Source organism: Pterocles gutturalis, unplaced genomic scaffold, assembly GCF_000699245.1.
Source record: "Pterocles gutturalis isolate BGI_N339 unplaced genomic scaffold, ASM69924v1 scaffold14119, whole genome shotgun sequence".
NCBI lineage: Eukaryota > Metazoa > Chordata > Aves > Pterocliformes > Pteroclidae > Pterocles > Pterocles gutturalis.
In genome coordinates this window covers 8,280-26,581 of record NW_010128439.1, presented here as the reverse complement: position 1 = coordinate 26,581, position 18,302 = coordinate 8,280, and the positions used below count along the sequence as shown (strand labels likewise).

Here is an 18,302-nt window from a genome sequence, read left to right as displayed (position 1 = left end):
TTTTTTTTTTTTTTTTTTTTTGAGGTGAGTGAGGGGAGGGAGGACAGGACAGGACAGGGGAAGCTTAGTTTTAAATCTGAGCCCCTTGTATCAGCTGATGATGTCCCCTTACCTATTTTGTAAAATCCTGGCATGTCCCTGAAGGAGAATGTCCTCAGGCTTTTCAGCTGCCTCCCTGTCCCCCCTTTGCTATGTCAGTTTGAAAGTCTGAGCGGCTCTGTGGAGTTGGTAATTTCAGAACTAACACTGCAGCAGCTCTTAGCAGTTGTTTTCCATCTTCACCACCCTGACAAATTTTGTGGGATGCTGGGCTGCACATCCTTGAAAAGTGATGAAGTTGTCCTTGCCTCCCAGCTTTAGTCTAATTAGTGACCCATGTGCTTGTGTGGTGTGCCAGGTCCTCATCAGATTGAGCCAAATCCTTGGTAGCTGGGGAAACCATGTGTTGTCTCTTTAGACCAGGTGAGGATTTGACCCAGGGTCTCATTCAGGGCGTATTTAAGCAGGCAACAAAGAATGCTTTCTTGGGTTTGTTTTCAAAATTGGAAAGGGGTATACAAGAGAGCAGCTGGTAGAAAGTCCTGTTTTCTCAGCTGTAAATGTAGACACAATAAACATTCCTTCTTTCTCTTGCTGAAAAATGAAGGGGGATTTTTTTCTTTTTCCTCCTTCACTGTAGAACTCGTAGACCTGAAAGCACATGGATTTTGGCAGCTGGCTTTGCAAGCAGATTTACACCTTTATGAGTAATATCTTTTTCCAAGAATTGGTGTGGATGTAAAACTGGCTTTAATCTCCAAAGTCAACTCTATGATCATCCTCTTTAAATTGTCATTTATTTAATTCTGACCTGTCCTTTTTCACTACTGTTTTCATTTAACAAAAGGGAAAAATACTCCTCTCTTAAATCTAATTGCCACTTTCTTCTTAGTTCTATTGGGGAATGAGCAGAGTGGGGCTAAATCCATCCACAAGCAAAATAGGTGGCCTCTAGCAGCAGACAGCTGGGAGTAAAATGGACAATCCACCCCCCTCCCTTGCCTGCACTGCCTGTGCCAATGCTCTGGGAAACCAGACTGGGTGCTGCTGCTTGTAACTGGGGATGGACAAGGTGTAGCAGCTACTGTGAGAGTGTGACAAAAGAACATCCCCGGCAGGAGTGGTACACTCCACTTTGTCTGCAAAGGGCGTGCTTTTATGGTCTTTAGTTACTATCCTGCAGCAATCACCCCTTTGTGCAGTTTCTGTTATCCAGGTTAAATCCTAAAGCAGCAGGTTCATCTTGTGTAAGATACTGCTGTGTTGTTTTGAAAGTCATAATTCTGTGGAGGAATAAAACAAACAAAGCCAGACTGAAATGCATCCGGTACATAATTGCACATAGTTGTGGTGTATTCCACCCTCTTCTATCTTCTCTGTTCTGTGCAGTGGGTAACATTACATGAAAAAGCCTCCTATCCTGTGAGTGCCTTAGAGAACTGGATGCTTGTAAATGTCAATTCAGAGCCTGAATACAAGATCTGAGTAGGCCACTGCAACAAGGCCAATTGATGGGGCGTTCTGACCTTGCATTATGCACTGATGCTCATCAGCAGAAGCAAAGCTGGCAGTGGCTTATATTTATGACTAACAGTCTTGGCTGTATTCGTATCTCAGAAGAGGAGGAACTACAAAATATCCCTTTGCATTTTGAAATCCTCTGCAGAACCTCCTTTTTCTGTGCAGCTTGGACCTACCTACGCAAGGGAACGTTTGTCCTACAGTACATGCAGTACTTAAAGTGAGGTACCTACTGTCTCTCTCTTTAAATAACAGATCTGATGGTACAGTATTTTTCTGGAAAGAACAAAACAATCACAAAGGTGGTAAGAGCTCACAAATTTCAAACTGCCTGACAAAATGCTTGAGTCAGTTTTGTGATGTTTATCCTTCGTTTGCATACTGGTCCATGTGCTTGACATCCTACACAATGGAATAAAGAACATTTCTGTCCCACTGGGTTTGGGAAAAGTTAGATATACTAAGAAATATGCTAACTAGAAGTTAGTCTCTGAAGTAGTGTGATAGAGTAACTTACTGTGGTTAGGGGACAGCTAAAAATGTTATCCTGAAGGAGTCAAGGATTTTTCACTGCTAAAAATATTTTTCTTAGGAAAATACATGGCTGGAAGAACAAAAAAAAATATCAGTAGTTTGTTGCTCATTGAGACATGACATGAAATGTAGATAAATTCATGGTGGGCTGCCTTGTAGCCAAGACCTGGCTGGGCACCTATGCTTTACTTTTCGAAGATGGTTGCCTTTTTGACAGCAGCTGTGGCTGAAGCTAGAAGTGAACATCAGGTGCTTTGAGAAGTAAGAATCAGGTGTTTTGTCCCCTCTGTTGCAGGTGTTTATGCTTAATATGAAAACCTTGTTTGTTTACCTTGATGGCTTATCACGTAGCTCTGCCTCCCCTTTCCTCGTAGTGTGCAGAAGAACAGCAATGCACAAGGAAATCAGACTGTAGCAGTGAAGAACGAAAAGGGCACAGGTAGTACTGTAGGACTCTGTCAGCAAATCTGAAAAAGTGAAACCTGAGCTGTGCAAATCCAGTTTTTGAAGTGTTTTACAGCAAATGTAAGGTTTGGCTCTTCCCTTACTTAAGTTGGCTGCTAACATCCATTCAGTATTTGTATTCCTGCAGCACTCTCTTGCCAGTACCTTCTTTTTGCTTAGTTTGCATGTGATATGAAACTGAACAACTTTGCAAAATAAATGGTTTGGCTCATATGCTTTTGTATTGCAGCCTTTAATACTCAAGCCAGAAGAATACATTGCTTGTGATCTGTGCAAGTTCAACTATAATCAAGCTGAAAAGTGTCAAGGGTTATGCCAGTGGGTGTAACCTTATAGTCTGAAGCTAGTGTGTGATGTATTTCTGGGAGGTATTTTGTGAAGCATAAAGAATTTGGGCAGAATAAAAGGAAAATGCAGCCTTGTTACAATGTGCATTCTAGCTCTCAGTGAATTAGGTCTGAAAAAAATTATGTTAATTTTGTCTCAGGTTAAATTTAGGCTGTATATTAGGCACCATTAAAAAGTTGCTGCTTGCAAATTCTGCAATAGCAATGTCTAGTTACAGACTGGATTTTTTTTCCTACTCTTAAAATAAGTCATTGGCTTTTGTTGACTGGGTTTTATGCATACCGATAAAGTATCCCTTTTTAATATAATGTGAAAGGGGTGTAATGTAATAGTTTAAGCTTAGCACTAGAAGGTAGAAACTCCTGAACATTGGTCCTAACGGATTCAGTTCCCTGTGACACTGAATGAACTATTACAGAACTTGAAGTCACTATCTCTTCAGCTTGAAAAAGCCTTCGGTGCTACATCTCTGTCCAGCTTGATTAATGGTTACTAGAACACAGGCTTCACTGTGGCATCCCTGCAATAGTTGATGGCTAAGGGATGGAAGTTTTAAAAGCATCTGAAGTCATTAATTTTTTAAAACGAAACATCTAACTAACTTTGAAGCAAATTATTCCCTAGAATCACATAATCTCACAGATAACCCTGGCTGAAGAAAGCCTATTACATTAAGTACTATTTGGTAGTCAGAAAGTGTTAAACTTACTTACAATATGCAGCTAGTCAGAACTAGCTTTTTGCTAGAAACTGGCTTTCTGGCAGTCTTTAGAAGGGGATCTCTCTCACTCTGCAAAGTGAACCAGGTACAAAGGTGATTTCAGTAATTATTAATTAGAAATGGGCTTTCACAAGCATTTCTTTTTCATTTTGAAAAATTAATCTAGTCAATAACTTGTGTACCAGCTTTCAGGCACGTGTGGAATTAATTGAAGTAATGACAGGCATAGCTGGGCTAGCAAAGTTGTAACAATCAAATCAGTACTTACATATACCATTTTTTACAGCCTTTGTGTTAATCAGTTTTTGGAGACATGAGTAAAGATTCCAGCAGAACTGGCCCTTTGTTGAGCTTTAATAGAGCAAGTTTTAGCATGACACACAAAATGACAAATTACTGGGATTCAAAAATCTTACCAAAACAAGAAATGTAGTGTTTTAGGGTTGTTAATTTTTCTCTGTATGTTTTTGTATGCCAGGATACTAGGAAAAGAAAGGAATAATTAATGGGAGAGTTGGTTTTAAGTTGGACTTTATTGTGGTTCCATGGGCCAAGGAAAGGCACTCGTGAGTATCTTATCAGAATCACTAGAGCAACACCTCACCCCATCACAGAATCATAGAATGGCCTGGGCTGAAAAGGACCTTAAAGATCATCTAGTTTCAAGCCCACTGCTGTGGGCAAGGTTGCCAGCCACTAGAGCAGGCTGCCCAGGGCCCCATCCAGCCTGGCCTTGAATGCCTCCAGGGACAGGGCATCCACAACTTCTGGGGACAACCTGTTCCAGTGCTTCACCACCCTCTGAGTGAAAAATTTCCGCCGAATACCCAACCTAAATCTCACCTGCTCTTAGTTTGAAATCATTCCCTCTGGTCCTGTCACTATCAACCCCTGTAAATAGGGGGATGATTGCAGAAGATTGGAAGAGTTGCTGCACTCCAGTTCTGTTCTGTTTACTGCCTCTTCATGAAAGGACAGATTAGTAGAATCATAGAATCATTAAGGTTGGAAAAGACCTCAAGGATCATCAAGTCCAACTGTCAACCCACACCACCTAACTCACTAAACCATGTCCCTAAGCACCACATCTACACGTTTCTTCAACACCTCCAGGGATGGTGACTCCACCACTTCCCCGGGCAGCCTGTTCCAATGCCTGATCACTCTTTCGGTGAAGAATTTTTTTTCTAGTATCTAGCCTAAACCTCCCCTGGTGCAACTTGAGGCCGTTTCCTCTTGTCCTATCACTTGTTACTTTAGAGAAGAGGCCAGCACCCACCTCAGCCAGGAATCCCAATAAATAGCTTCTAACTTTGCGGTGGCCTCTGGTTCTGTTGCTGTTACTGGTTTTTTTGTGGTGGTTCTTATGTCTACTTATGTGTAGGCAAAGCATTTCTTTTGTGCTGCTCTAAGCTGCTTCTTATTCATACATTTTTTTGAATTTTATAACATTTATCTAGGATTTTGGAACTATTTGATGATTTATTTTTTTTACCATAATAAGGGTTTTCCTTGTGTTTTACTTGCAAAGGTGCCTGAATCCATCAAAAGGAAGAAGAGCATTTAGTGATACAAAAGATTGACAACAATGGGCAGAAATGCTTGCTGTATAAGAAATTGACATTTGTTAATCAGCTCTAATGACTGACTGTCAAAGTAGCTAGGTTAGTAAAGGATACACTAGATCCCAACCGCTTTACGGTTGATTGCTGTATGTGGTAGTCATTGTTAGAAAGAGACTTTGCAAAGATGAGCTTTCTGTGCAGGTGTGTGTTTTTAAGCAATGCAATAGCTGCTCTGAGACTACAGAATGGTGAATTCTGTCCTGAGACTTCCTAAGTGACTGTGTAGTATGTACTTCTGCCCAAAATGTCTCCTTTGCCAGATCTGGTCCTTTTACTGAGCATGAAGGTTTAGAAACAGGTAAGCCTGTAACATTGAGGTGGACAGAAATAAAAGCTGAATGTGGTCTAACTGGAAAGCAAGACCCAATACTAAAAGTTTTCTTTAAGTTGCCTGTTCAGCCTTGATGTTCGACTGTGCCTCTGTACTGTAGTTTCTTCATATCTAAAACCTGATCATTTAGATCTGTTTTGAGGCCGTATTCATCATTGGTGTTAGAGCCCTGTGCAATTCCTGAATAAAAGACACTGTGCAAGACGTATGTCTTCATGTGGAGGTGCAGCAAGCCTAATTTAGAATTAATTTTATGGTGAAAGCAATCAAGGGCTAAATGAGTTTAAAATCAAAGATCAGGAAAAGTCAATAAAAACTGAAACAGAATAAGGACTGAATGTGGGCTTTCTTCAGGGAGTCTGCAGACTGCTTCTCTTCTCATGCAAGAGCACAATTCTGCCTCAGCATTAGGATATTCTCTGTTATAGTTGACTCATAATTTTTTAAAACCTGTCCTGTTACTGCTTTCGATAATTTATTTTACTACATATACTAGTTGAGTTTTGTATTTCAATGCAGAAGGAAAGCGTTCCCTTTCTTTTTGCTTGAGTGTAGGCAGTTAATGCATGAGGTACTTCCTGTAGGGCTGATATGTTTATATGTGAAATTTTTAAAAGGATGCATAGAAAGAAAGGTGTAGGCTAAGATGTAGACAAAGAAGAGATGGAACAATAAAGTTTTGTTCTTGTTTAAAAGGAAATTTCCATCAACAAAGATTTTTTTTCAGGGCTGTTGCCTTTGACACTGACACATGAGCAGTGCCTCTGGGTCTATTTAAAATGCAGATTATTTTTCCCAAGGTCTATGGCTTGAAATGACAAACAAAGGGAGAGTTCTGGGTGGCGTTTGCTTAGCCTTCCAGTTTCCAAGCTAAGCCTGCCTGGAATCCATTTAATCATTATGCACTCTGGCTTAAAAAAAAATGCCTGGGAAGAAAAAAAAACATGGCATTGCCAAGGAGCCTAACAACTCTGTATGACATGTGTAAAATGCGGAGTGGCTTTGGATTCATTCCATTGAGAGAGCTTCTTCCTGGCTCACAGAGACGTTTTTCATGATATGTATTCATTTTAAGTCTCCCTACATTTTGCTTCAGGACTTTTTACACTTTTAAGTGGATGAGAAGAAATCTGGCACTCTTCCCCTCCTAATTAAAGCAAATGAACATGCAAACCCGTATTTCTCTCTAGATCTAAAAGAAGTAAGAGAGATCTTAAGTGGAAGAAATTGGTTACAGTGACTACCTCTGGGTAGGTTCCTTCCTTTCCTGGACTAGAGGAGGACTAACAACACATGGAACATTTTCGGTTTTAACTCTGAGGAAAGCACACTAACACCTCTAAATGCTGTATATTAGAAATTGTTGTTAATTGTTAATTTCTCCACTTCCTTGCAATGTGGCAGAAGACGGTGCAGGAATCTCTGAAGCATAGGAACAGAAAAGAACATTATGGTACAAGAAGTTTTATTTAAGGAGTTGTTTTTATGTATGGTAATGCAAAATTAGCAAAGCAAAATGCAGGTGAAATTTAGAAAGTCTTGAAGACATCTCGAGGCCTAAGAGATGATACAGTTCTGTGCACTGGATATGTAGATTGCTGCAAAATACTTTCTCACTACGTCAAAGTTGGAGGACGGAAGGGGATTCTTCTTCCTGTTTCACTATTTCACAAAAAGTGTATTGCACAGAGGTGGCCTCTGACAGTACCAGGATTTGGATCTACCCTTAAGAAAGCCACAGAGTGCACAATGGGAGCATCTGATCCGCTTAGCAAAGAATTAGAAAAGATCTGCTGAGCTGGCTTTGCTGACATAGAGCAGAGCTGTTCCTGGTAGTATATTGCTTCTGCAGCACTTGCTCTTCTGTAACCCAGCAGTTTTTCCTTCACTGGCTTCCTCATTTGTGACTGTCCAAAGCAATGCACGAAACAGTGTCCCAAAGCAATGCACCAAACCTAGGGAAGAGTATACAGCCCACCATCTTAGTGCTTTTGTTTGCTCTCAGTTTTGCTGCCTTCCCTTGAGAATACAAGCAGTGCTAGAGTGCATCACCACTTGATGGCACCAAACAAATTTGAAAGACCATTTAAAATAAATAAATAAAGAAGGGAAGCAACTCAGCTTATCTGCAGTGTGGGAGGGCACCATTAGAAGTAAGTTATGCTTGCTGTATTAGTAGAGCACTCCATAAAGCACTCTCAATATCTGATAAAGTTTTTCATTGTTCAGTTTCTTTAACACAGCACTGTTGTAAATAATGAGCAATACGGCATTCTGCAGGAAAGTAGTAAACTGAAGTATATTTTAGCCCAATGTGCTGTCCACTTTGTGAGCAAGTGTGCAATTGCTTGGCTAAAAATGTTCTGGTTGCCTTGTGCTGGGGCTGTACCCTCAGTGTATCTCTTCCAAGTCATTTTGCAAGTACAAAGCAGTGGTTTAATGAAAATCAAGTTTCTGGACTGCATCATCCAAACAATTTTCCAAAATAAGGGGAATTTGAGTACCATTGCACTCACTGTATGATGTTAGATTCACAATGACCTTTATATTTCAGGAACTCCTTACCTTATAGATAACTCCTCTTGTGCACTGTGGGGATTAATGTTCTCTGTTCAATGACTGGAAGGATGACCATATTGATTCTTTAGACATTATCATTAAAGTGTACCAACAGGGTACACTTTAGTATCCCTTAGTACTGTTATGGATGCTTCTCCTTCTCTTTTATGAACACATTGTAAGAATCTTGTGTTTCTCAGGTTTTTATTAGTTCTCAGAAAAATGAGTTTCAGCAGCAGACATCTGCAAGATAACCTGCTGGTCTCTCCGTTAAACACACAGCAATTGCTAGAGGCTTCCTTTATTTAATTCACTCTGAATCCTCTGCTTTCTATAGTTTTAGCCTCCTTCTGTCTTTTCATCTGTCCCTGAACATATTGCCTTGCTTAATTATATCCTGTTCTGTGTTTCGTGGAGAAAGAGGAGGAAGATTGCTTGTCAGAATGACCAGGATTCTCCTCCCTTTCAGATAAAAGTGTCTGCCACAACGTTTGGTTAGTTTGTCTAGGTTAGCTGTAAAAACAGATACTCTGTTGGCTTCTCTTCTCAGCTAGCGGAATACAGACAGGGCTCATCCCAGCATTATAAGGATCAGAAACAATTAAAGATTGCAGTGTACTTGTTTCCCTTTCACTTCCAATTCTCCTTCTACCACATCATGGATTAATGGAAGTGTATAGTGTTGAGGGATTGTGTATATGCATATGTATTGCATTCTTGTTGACATGGAGACAGAAGACTTTTGGCACCAGTCCTCTCTTTTAATTCCCAAGCAACTCTTTTGTAATTAATTATTAGAATTAACTAGAAAATTCTTTGTCTGAGAAGCTGTTTGCTTTTGATTTGCCTGGTCCAAGCATAACAATCTCAATAGTAACTTACAGTAATTATATCTGATAGATCCTGTGGTTGTCCATACACACGCTCAAGTTGGTCCCAGTCCTACAAAGCTTGTGTGAAGATTTTTTTTAAAGAATTTTTATAACATGCCTCTGAAATTTGTGCATATTGATTCCAGAAACTTGTGTTGATTGAGGATCAGTTTAATCCTGTTTCTAGACCATGTCGCATGCATATTAGGCCGTTTACTGACCCATTGCAGTTTGACTTTGAAACCTAGAAGCATTTCACCTAAAGGAGGCTGTAGCATTCTCAAGGTGCAGGAGATATTGAAGTGCTGCTCTCTGTTACTGTGGTGTACTCAAGAGAATAAATACAGCTCTGCAAAAAGGTGAACATTCAAACCCATTAAAACCTTTGGGGTTTTTTTTTTAAATGTTTGCTTCCCTCCTGTGTAACTAATTAGTAGGAAGGATGCCAAAGGTTGTATCAAAAGAAAGGCCTAAGTCTTTGAGAGCATCAGTGTCATGTTTTTATAAGACAAGTCTGTTGTTTTCCACTTGTGAAACAGAATAAACCATTTAATGAAGGAACTTTAAAATGTGCTGGCAGCTTTATTCGTGGGTGCTGGTGTTGCACTCTGACCCATCTTAAATGGCTGGTGAAACAGTCTGTAGCAATTAGATAATTATTTCATTAAAATATGATTAAATCCAAATGCCTGTAATTGATGCTTCCTGTAAGCATTATTGGAACAGGACTTTAATGAAAACAAATATACATTCTTGCTGTTCCCAATATTTGAACTCCAGAGGGAAGAAAATGGAAAGCAATTAGAGCAACAAAATGGATGTCTGTAATTTCATATTCAAAGCATACTTTTCTTTTTCTCTAAAAATTCTAATTTAACGGGGAGATTTCATGTGCCACTTAACAAAACTGTGTATTTAGACTTTGTGTAGTTGTTTAGCTCTGCTTTTAGCACAGGTGTCTTCTGCATTCTGAAGGCTCTCTAGGCTGCAGTACTTTTGGTCGTCTGTGTAGCCCTCGGTCATGGGATGTAATACGCAGAGATTCACTGAAGGGGAAAGAGGGTTGGTGGCCACGTTAATCTGATAAATGTTCTGGAAAGCATACTCACTCAGATGGAAGAGCCAACCCTGCCTCTAAATGGTGCTGCAGCTTGGCTTGAGGCTGCAAGCATCTGCACATGAGCCCAGCTCAGTCATCAGCATTTTCTGCAGGAGGTGGCAGTCACTTCTGTGCTGGGGACTCAGCCCATTTTTCATGCATACAGTTTGAATTGGGAAAGGTCGCGTGCATCTCCTCACATGGATGTGAAATTCAGCCCAGGACCAAGGCAGCTGCTCCTACCACTGGACTCTTAATTGGTTTTTGAGTGTTTGTGAAAGGTAGAAGCTCTGTATGCTTTTTATCACCACTTCTCCAAAAACAGAGCAAAGTGTATATGGCTGAATAAGGATGAAACAGAAGAGGCTGAGCTTAAAAGTATTTAATTTTACAAATTGATTGAGCACTGGAGTAGGTTGCCTGGGAAGACTGCTGAAGCCATGGCATGGTTGTCTTAGAACATTAACGAAGCATCTGTCAGGAACCAGGCAGCCAGTGCAGGGGGCAGGGGAGGGCAGTCCGGCAGAGTTTCCCCTTGTGTGAGGCGTGCCTCACTGATGAAGCACTTCTAAACTAAATGAAGCATGCAGCAGCCCAGGGATGGCCTATGCTGAGGCACAGTGAATTCTTAAGTGGTTGAAGCGAGGCATTAGTCAGAGAGGGTAGAAGACACCAGATTACACAAGCTCCAAAGGTTGAAACCCAGCTGCATTTTGATGTAATTTGATACTTGCTGATGTTGTCAGTCATGGAGCAGTGTTACTTTTTTGACAAGACCAGCAGCAATACAACATTATGCAGTCAGAAGGACAAGGTTAAAAAGTACTGCACTGTTTGTAGCAATCTCACTTGGCCTTCGAAATATACTAAGCTGTTATTATACGCTCTACGTTTTTTCAGGGCAAAAGCAGTAGGCATTCTGGTAAGTGAGAAATTTAAAATATTGTGCATTTGTGAAAAAGTCAGATTCCCCCTTTGAACACACTGTTAAAGGGTATTGAAGTTTTGTTTCCCGTACTTAAAAGGGCTATCTGGAGCTCTTTGGAGAGCACTGATTGACTGCAAAGTCAGATTTTTACTTGAGATCATGAAAGGCAGGTGTCCTGAAACTCATAATTGATTACAGAATTTGTTTCTGCGATAACAAAGAGTCATGTTGTCATCTGGACCTTTTATCACCTTTAGGTTTCGGCATAGTCCAAATTGCTGGTACTTGAGAGACTGGACCATCCACAGCTGGATCAGACAGTGCTTAAAATATGATGCACAAGACAAAGCCTTATACACATTAAAAAACAAGGTAAGTTTTTACAAGGAAAAGCCATGAATATATTTGATCAGCTTTCTGAGACAAGTGTGGCTTACCTTTATTCCTGTTGCAGCCAGCACCTGTAGACTGTGGTTTTAAGTTCAGATATTTCTTTATCAAAACAAAAATTAATGTTGCACTTGAATTTTAGCTAAAGCTCTTTGCAGCTCTTATTTACGCTTCTTTCCCGGGAAGCTTTTTGTTTTTAAACAGTGTTGGTGTCCAAAAGTTGCTAGATGTAGGAGAGGCATAAAAACCTGATAGGCAATGCCCTTCCTGGTCCCAAAGGCTCAGATAAAATGCCTAAACAAATACAGTACATCAAAAGTTAGACAGCCTGCATCACAGGAGCCATCCTAGTCTCCTTCTGTTGCTTGACTGTCACATTGCAGCAGTGTACAATGTCGTAGTTCTGATCTTTCTGATGCCTACAGTGCTATGCTTGGAAAGATTTGAACAGCAGAATCTCACACTGATTTTTTTTCTTTCTTCAGGTTCAGTATGGAATTTTCCCAGATAATTTTACATTCAATATTTTATTGGATTGTTTTATAAAGCAGAAGAAATATGAAGGTAAGAAAATAGATACCAATTCTGCGTCTTTATTTGTATGCACTTAAATCTGCAAAACCTTTATTTGAATTAAAAATTGTAGCCATATTTTCTCTGAAGTCACCTTAAAACCACACTGTCTCCTTCCTTTAAACTACTTTTCTGCATGTTTATATCTAATTTCTGTTGGTTTTTTATTCATTATGTAATTTTGAAACACGTGCAATTCACAGTTTCTACTGTGATAAATCCCACTCCAAACGTAAACTAGCTTCTCCAGTTTTACAAGTCTGACGTACATGCCAACAACATCATAGGAGTTATTAGTGATAATTAGAGTGTTGTAAGAACCAGAATGCATGTTGGTAGAGTACATCTTACCTCCATGTAGCTATTTGAAAAGCTACATAACTAAATAGTTTGTTTAGATGTTTTGTCTACTGAGAGAGCCAGCTATGCTGAATTGCCATGTTGAGGTGTGATTGTTTAAGTATTGACATGAATAATCCTGTCATGTTTGATGACAAATATTTAAGGTTTTCATTTCACTGCAGTTTTTCTGGTGCTGTAGACTTGCTGTGAGCTTTTCCTTGCATAAGCCTTTTGTAAAACAACTGAAAGGGACAGTAGAATTGCAGGACTTGGTCTGCAGCTTTTATCGTGAAGGTTTTGCTAAATGGCAAATTAATACATATATTTATTTTGTTTTGAGAGCCCCCCTATCTGTGAATTCCCCATTAGTCCCTCCATATTTCTTTTCTGTGACAGTCTCAAGGCCTTTTGTTTAACAAACTCTCCTTCCTGACAGGGAATGTCACTGCAACTCCCTGTGAAGCTCCGCCACAGCACTGTTTGCTGAATACAGTGAGTGCTGTGGGTGATCTGTGACAATATTTCTGCTCCATTGTACTCTCCTGTCACCTTAAGGGCAGTGAATTTAAGCCAGTCTTCTCTTGTTTGTAATCTAAACACAAGAACAAAGAAGTAATTTTTAGAGATTTAAAAAAAAAAATTAATGATTGAAGGGCTGAACAAAGAGCCAACTGAAGAGTGTAGAGCTAAGATGAGTTTTGAAAGCTGCATTACTATGGTCTCATGCTGTTCAACTTATTCTTCCTTCTCTCAGTGTGTTTGAATAACCCAAGCAAGTAAGACTAATTCTATACTACTAGTCGTAACAAATCTGTAACTTTCGCCCTAACTACTTGAAAATATACTGCACCAATAAAGTATCAGTGAACATGAGTGGGTGCGAAAAGGAGCTGTGTAAAGTTGCACTTGCTGATTAAGTATTGTTTTCCTCTATAGATGCTATGTCAGTAGTAACAGAGATCATGCTGCAAGAAAGTTTTGATGAATTCTCAACACAACTTCTTTCTCTCTATGTTTTATACCAGTACCTGGCAGCCAAGGCTGAACATACGGTAAGCTGACGACACTCAAAATGATACACAAAGCTTCCATTTCTAAGTGTTTTGGGCAGTCAGTTGGGCATTCAATCTTGAGTATATTTTATTTTCCCTAAGTTTACCTGGAAAAAATAAATACTCTTGTTTTTTTGGGGGTTTTTTTTAAATTATTTTTACAACTGCAGAAGAAGGAAGAAAAAAGAAGCAAATATGAAGGCCATCAAATAATTTGTCACCCTTTTTGCTCCTTTCTCTGAAAGGGAAGGTGTGTTGGGATTTTCAGATGTAATGTATGCCCATTGGAAGGTTGCAAATGACATTTCAGTTCAGTTCAAAGAGGGCTCTATCAGTTAACACAAAAAAACTATTGTCACCTGTTGTGTAGTACCCTGTTAAGGAGAGTATTGCTCACAATTACAGGTTGGTAATGGTGGTGTTGCAGAATTATAAAGCATTTTCACTAGGATTTTACTATCCCATTTGGCTTTGGGTGTATTGTTTCTAGTATGTATTTGTTTTAAAACTAAATTTGTTACATGTCTCCTGTCTCCAAGGATTAGGAGTTTCTTATTTATATCTTACTTGCTTAAGGCCAACGTGGCAGTTCAGGCTCTTGGAATTGGCATTATTATGCCTTTGCAGAAGGGGCTCAGATAGGTATCAGCAAAGAGCTCTGCCATGTCCATCACTTTAGGCAGCAACTTTTCATGTAGTTTTGGCACAAGCCTTCAATAGCATGTTGTCATCCATCAGGAAAGTGCTTGAAGCCTCCATTTATCTCATATAAAGCATCTTCCAAAATGTGTATTACAGATGCCTTAAGGCTTTACTCAATTGGGTTGTAATTTCAGTTTTATTATAGAAAACAGATGTGCATTTGCCCTGTTCTGTATTCTCCTTCATTCCCCAGAAGTCAAGTATGCTTGATCACTTGTATATGGAAAGAAGAGGGACCAAAATCTCATTTTCTCATTGTGTTTGTTCATGTTTGTGTTGTCATTATGTATCATATTTGTCCAAAGACAACTCCTTGTCAATATGTGTATTGTTTAATTAAAGCTGAATATGCAAGCAAGGATGGGGTCGACATACGACGCATTTAAGGCAAGCATATTTATGCAGCTGTGACTTATTTAGTATGAATTTTGAAAAAACCCCGTCCAAAGACAGCAGTAAGCCGTATTTTTATATGCATACACCATACAGAGTACTGTTCAACACCTTATAATGCTCACTACCAATTTTCTCTGTTTGATTTAAGAAGCGAGGCTAGAGAGAGTTATGAGATCTACTCAGCTACTCCTGAAAATCCCATTCCCTTTTCCTAAGGTGTGAGACAGGTCAGCCAGTGTCCTGTTGGAGAAAGGCTGTTCGCTGTAGCTTAGGATCCAGCAGCCTGATTAAATGTTTTTTTAACTTTTAAGAGCTGAGTCTTGGGCAATCTGGTTATTTTAGTCCATAGTATGTATAGCACTAAGATAGAGAGCTTCCGTCTATCTGCCATTTGTAAACACCACTGAAAGCCTGACTGGTCTTGGTTCTACCCAGAAAGTTTCCTCCTTGACCGCTGGAAACAATCAGTATGATTGCTACCTTCCACTGCAAAAGGTGTTAATGTTAAATTCTTGCAGTTCCTCTATCTCTTGGAACCTAATTGGGCTAGCTCCCAGAAGAACCTAGACCGCTAAAAGAAGTGGTTTTCCAGTTGCATCTCATTTTCCTGTAACATTCAGCTGGAGTGCTGGATTTAGCATGAAACAACCCTGTCTCCCTGTTTCCGTTTTCTGGGTCAGGCATGTACCTTGCCTGGCTGTCAGGTGGTGGTATTTTGTGTCAGATGATAACATGCAAATTCTTGTAGCACCTGAATAGCGACACAAAAAATGCCATACCTTGAAAAGACATTTCTGAATAATGCATTAAACTAGAAGGTTGAACCTTTGTGCTTTTTAAGACTCAGTGTACCTTGGGAAATTTTTCAGAAAGCTTTTTCCTTTCACCAGGGATATTTGATTCAGGTCATAAGGTGGTAAACAAGTCACTGAAGTACCCTGCCACAAAAACCATGTGTTAGAGAGTCAGACTTCCTCCAATGTGTTGCCTTTTATAGCTTCCTTTTCGTCATTTTCTTAGGAGTGGACTTTGTTCAGCTCCTTTCACTTGCAGTAAAGAGACAGTTATCCTTGATGTTTGTGCTTCTCTGGTCTTGAAAAATGTACTGTTCTATCCCATAGCAAAACACAATTCACACTACTCCTGTGGTTTTAATGTACTTCCTGATTGGGTGCCCTTCTTTAGCCATCACTGGTGGTCTGGCTCAGACAGCTGGTACTTCTCTCTAGCTGAAGAGGCAGCTGTGCTTGTAATCCTGGGGCACACAGTGGTCTTGGTGAGTTGCATATGTTCTTTTCACAGTGCAGATTTTCGACTCAGAGCAGCCATTAGCATCATATTCTTCTCTCAGCATTTTCCTGTTCTAGCGAGGGATAGTGGGGCATGTATCTTTCCATATACTTCAAAGAAAAGGCTGCTCTAGTACAGAAGCTATGTGATTTTTTTTCTTCAGCAGTGTGAGCCTGACATATAGGACAGAGACAAAGCTTGGACAGTGTAAATCAGTGTAACCCTCTGTGCTGAAGGAAATGCACTGATTGACTTCCATGGAAAATCTCAGCCACTCACATTTTACTGTCTTCTGGAAAGAGAGATATTCCTCCGTATAATGTATACTATTCCTTAGGATATACTGTAACTCTGAACACTATGCATTTTTAGTCATTCTTTATTGGTAAGACATCTGATGAAAGCCAAGTGTGCTATCTTTGGCTGCTGCCGTATTATGTTTATGTTTGTCAAGGAACACTTACTTAGTTTACATTATTTGCAGTGGGAAGAGGAGAGAAATCTTGGAGCATCGCTGTTGCTTACGGGTCTAAAGCAAACAAGCACTGTGGGTTTTAGCTCCCAGCTGTATGGCTATGCATTCCTTGGTAAGTTTTACCTCCCTCACAGTCATCTTTTCGCTCTTGTGTTCAGTGTCTGAATTAAATTGGTATTTTTGCTTTATTAAAATGTAATCAAGGAGAAGGCTAACTGAAAAAAAGGCAGAAATAGTGGAAGGAGCAATTTCAGAGTTAAGACTGAGTCTGTTTTCTGAGCCTGGAAGGTAGTACTGATTTGAATGGTATGCCCTTTATCGTACAGCTTCAGAACCTCCTTTAGGGCTTCCTACAGATTTGGTTTGGCAGCTGAAAGAAAGAAGACATTCTTAAAGAACAGGTTTTTTTGTGGACCATGAAATTTAAAAAAAAAACAACAAAAGTACAAAGTTCCATAACATAAATTTAAGATTGTGGACAACAGACTCTCTACCTAGGTAGTGAGCTTCTTAAAATAGCCCTTAAATCTCAAGTTCAGAGAGCACAGCCTGAAAAACACTGTGTTTAGAAAATTTACTACTCGCTGTAAAATTAGTGTTTCTGTTGTGAACAGCAGATAGTGGAGCCTTTATCCTGTATCTGATAAGGAGTCTTCACTGGTAGTGATCTGCTGTATTATTAAAGAACAGTTAGATCAGAGTACATACAGAATTGGAGGGAAGGGGAATGGGGTAGGTAACTTGAATTTCCTCTAATCTTTAGAGAAATACAGTGCAGATAGGTTTTGTCCTTCACTACATAATTATTATTTACTGGAAAGTAATTAATTAGTTTAAAATCTATTATTATGTAGTTGTTCCATTACTGTATTATATTATAGAATTTATTGAGGGGGGACTTGTTCTTAAAATGTGGCCTCAAAATACAGTGTGTAATGGCAGAGTTAGGATGCTGATTCGGATTTATCATGACTGTTAAGATGAAAAACTAATTTTCAGTCAAAAAGGGAGATAAATGTGAAAATTAATTTGAAAGCAGGATTTTCCATACAGCTGTAGTTTGTTATCCAGTGGAGATACTGATGCAGATACGGACTTTGATGTCCACTTGGCATTCAGTTTGGAGTGGTTTTTATGTCATATAGATCAGTTGAGTAATGGCTGTATTTCAAAAATGCACTTCACTGTTTGTGAGCAGTAGTACTTGTTCCATGACATTGACATTCAGTAGATCAAAAGCTATTTGTTGTTATGTCACATATTCCACAGTCTTGCCAACACTAATGGAACCGACCTCTGAGAGAGTGAAAGATGTCTACAGGCACAGAGTGGCCTCAAGCACGTCAGCTATTTTAATTTAGCCGTAGTCCATAAGCTTTCTCTGTGCATGTATTGCCTTGCTTTTCCTAAACTGTTCTCTTCCATGTAAAGAAGAGTAAGGTGTGTTTCATAGTTTTGTGTCATTATAGCCAGAGTGAAAAATAGATGGAGAGCTTGGATACAAATCTCATAAGCTACACTGAAGTGGTGTTATTTGTTACATTGACAATGACAAAATTAAAGCATTAGAGTGACAATCATTGTAAATTAGTACTCACCAACTGCAACACTGTGTACATTTCCGCTATTATGTAGGAGTTTCGTGTTTTCTAGTAATTGCCATTAGAAGAAAAGCCACATTGTTATTGGTGCTGTTGCACAGAATCCTAAATCAAGAAACCACAATTTCATTTTGGCAGGTCTCCCATATTTCCTCTCAGGAAGCTCCAACAGAATCATAGTATCATAGAATGGCTTGGATTGAAAAGGACCTTAAAGATCATCTAGTTTCACCCCCCCACTGCTGTGGGCAGGGTTGCCAACCACTAGAGCAGTCTGCCCAGGGCCCCGTCCAGCCTGGCCTTGAATGCCTCCAGGGATGGGGCATCCACAACTTCTCTGGGCAACCCGGTCCAGTGCCTCACCACCCTCTGCGTGAAAAATTTCCACCTAATACCCAACCTAAATCTCCCCTCTCTTAGTTTAAAACCATTCCCCCTC

At 39.7% G+C, this 18,302-nt stretch overlaps 1 protein-coding gene across 1 annotated transcript in view; it reads left to right on the top strand.

Moving 5' to 3' along the window:
* Window positions 1–11,240: 11,240 nt before the first annotated feature.
* Window positions 11,241–18,302, top strand: part of MRPS27 (mitochondrial ribosomal protein S27) — a gene marked incomplete at both ends in the record, with an annotated part of 14,476 nt that continues 7,414 nt past the window's right edge. The window contains 5 exon segments of the mRNA XM_010079633.1: window positions 11,241–11,295; window positions 11,297–11,414; window positions 11,918–11,996; window positions 13,284–13,399; window positions 16,272–16,374. Coding sequence (XP_010077935.1) covers window positions 11,241–11,295; window positions 11,297–11,414; window positions 11,918–11,996; window positions 13,284–13,399; window positions 16,272–16,374 — 471 coding nt within the window.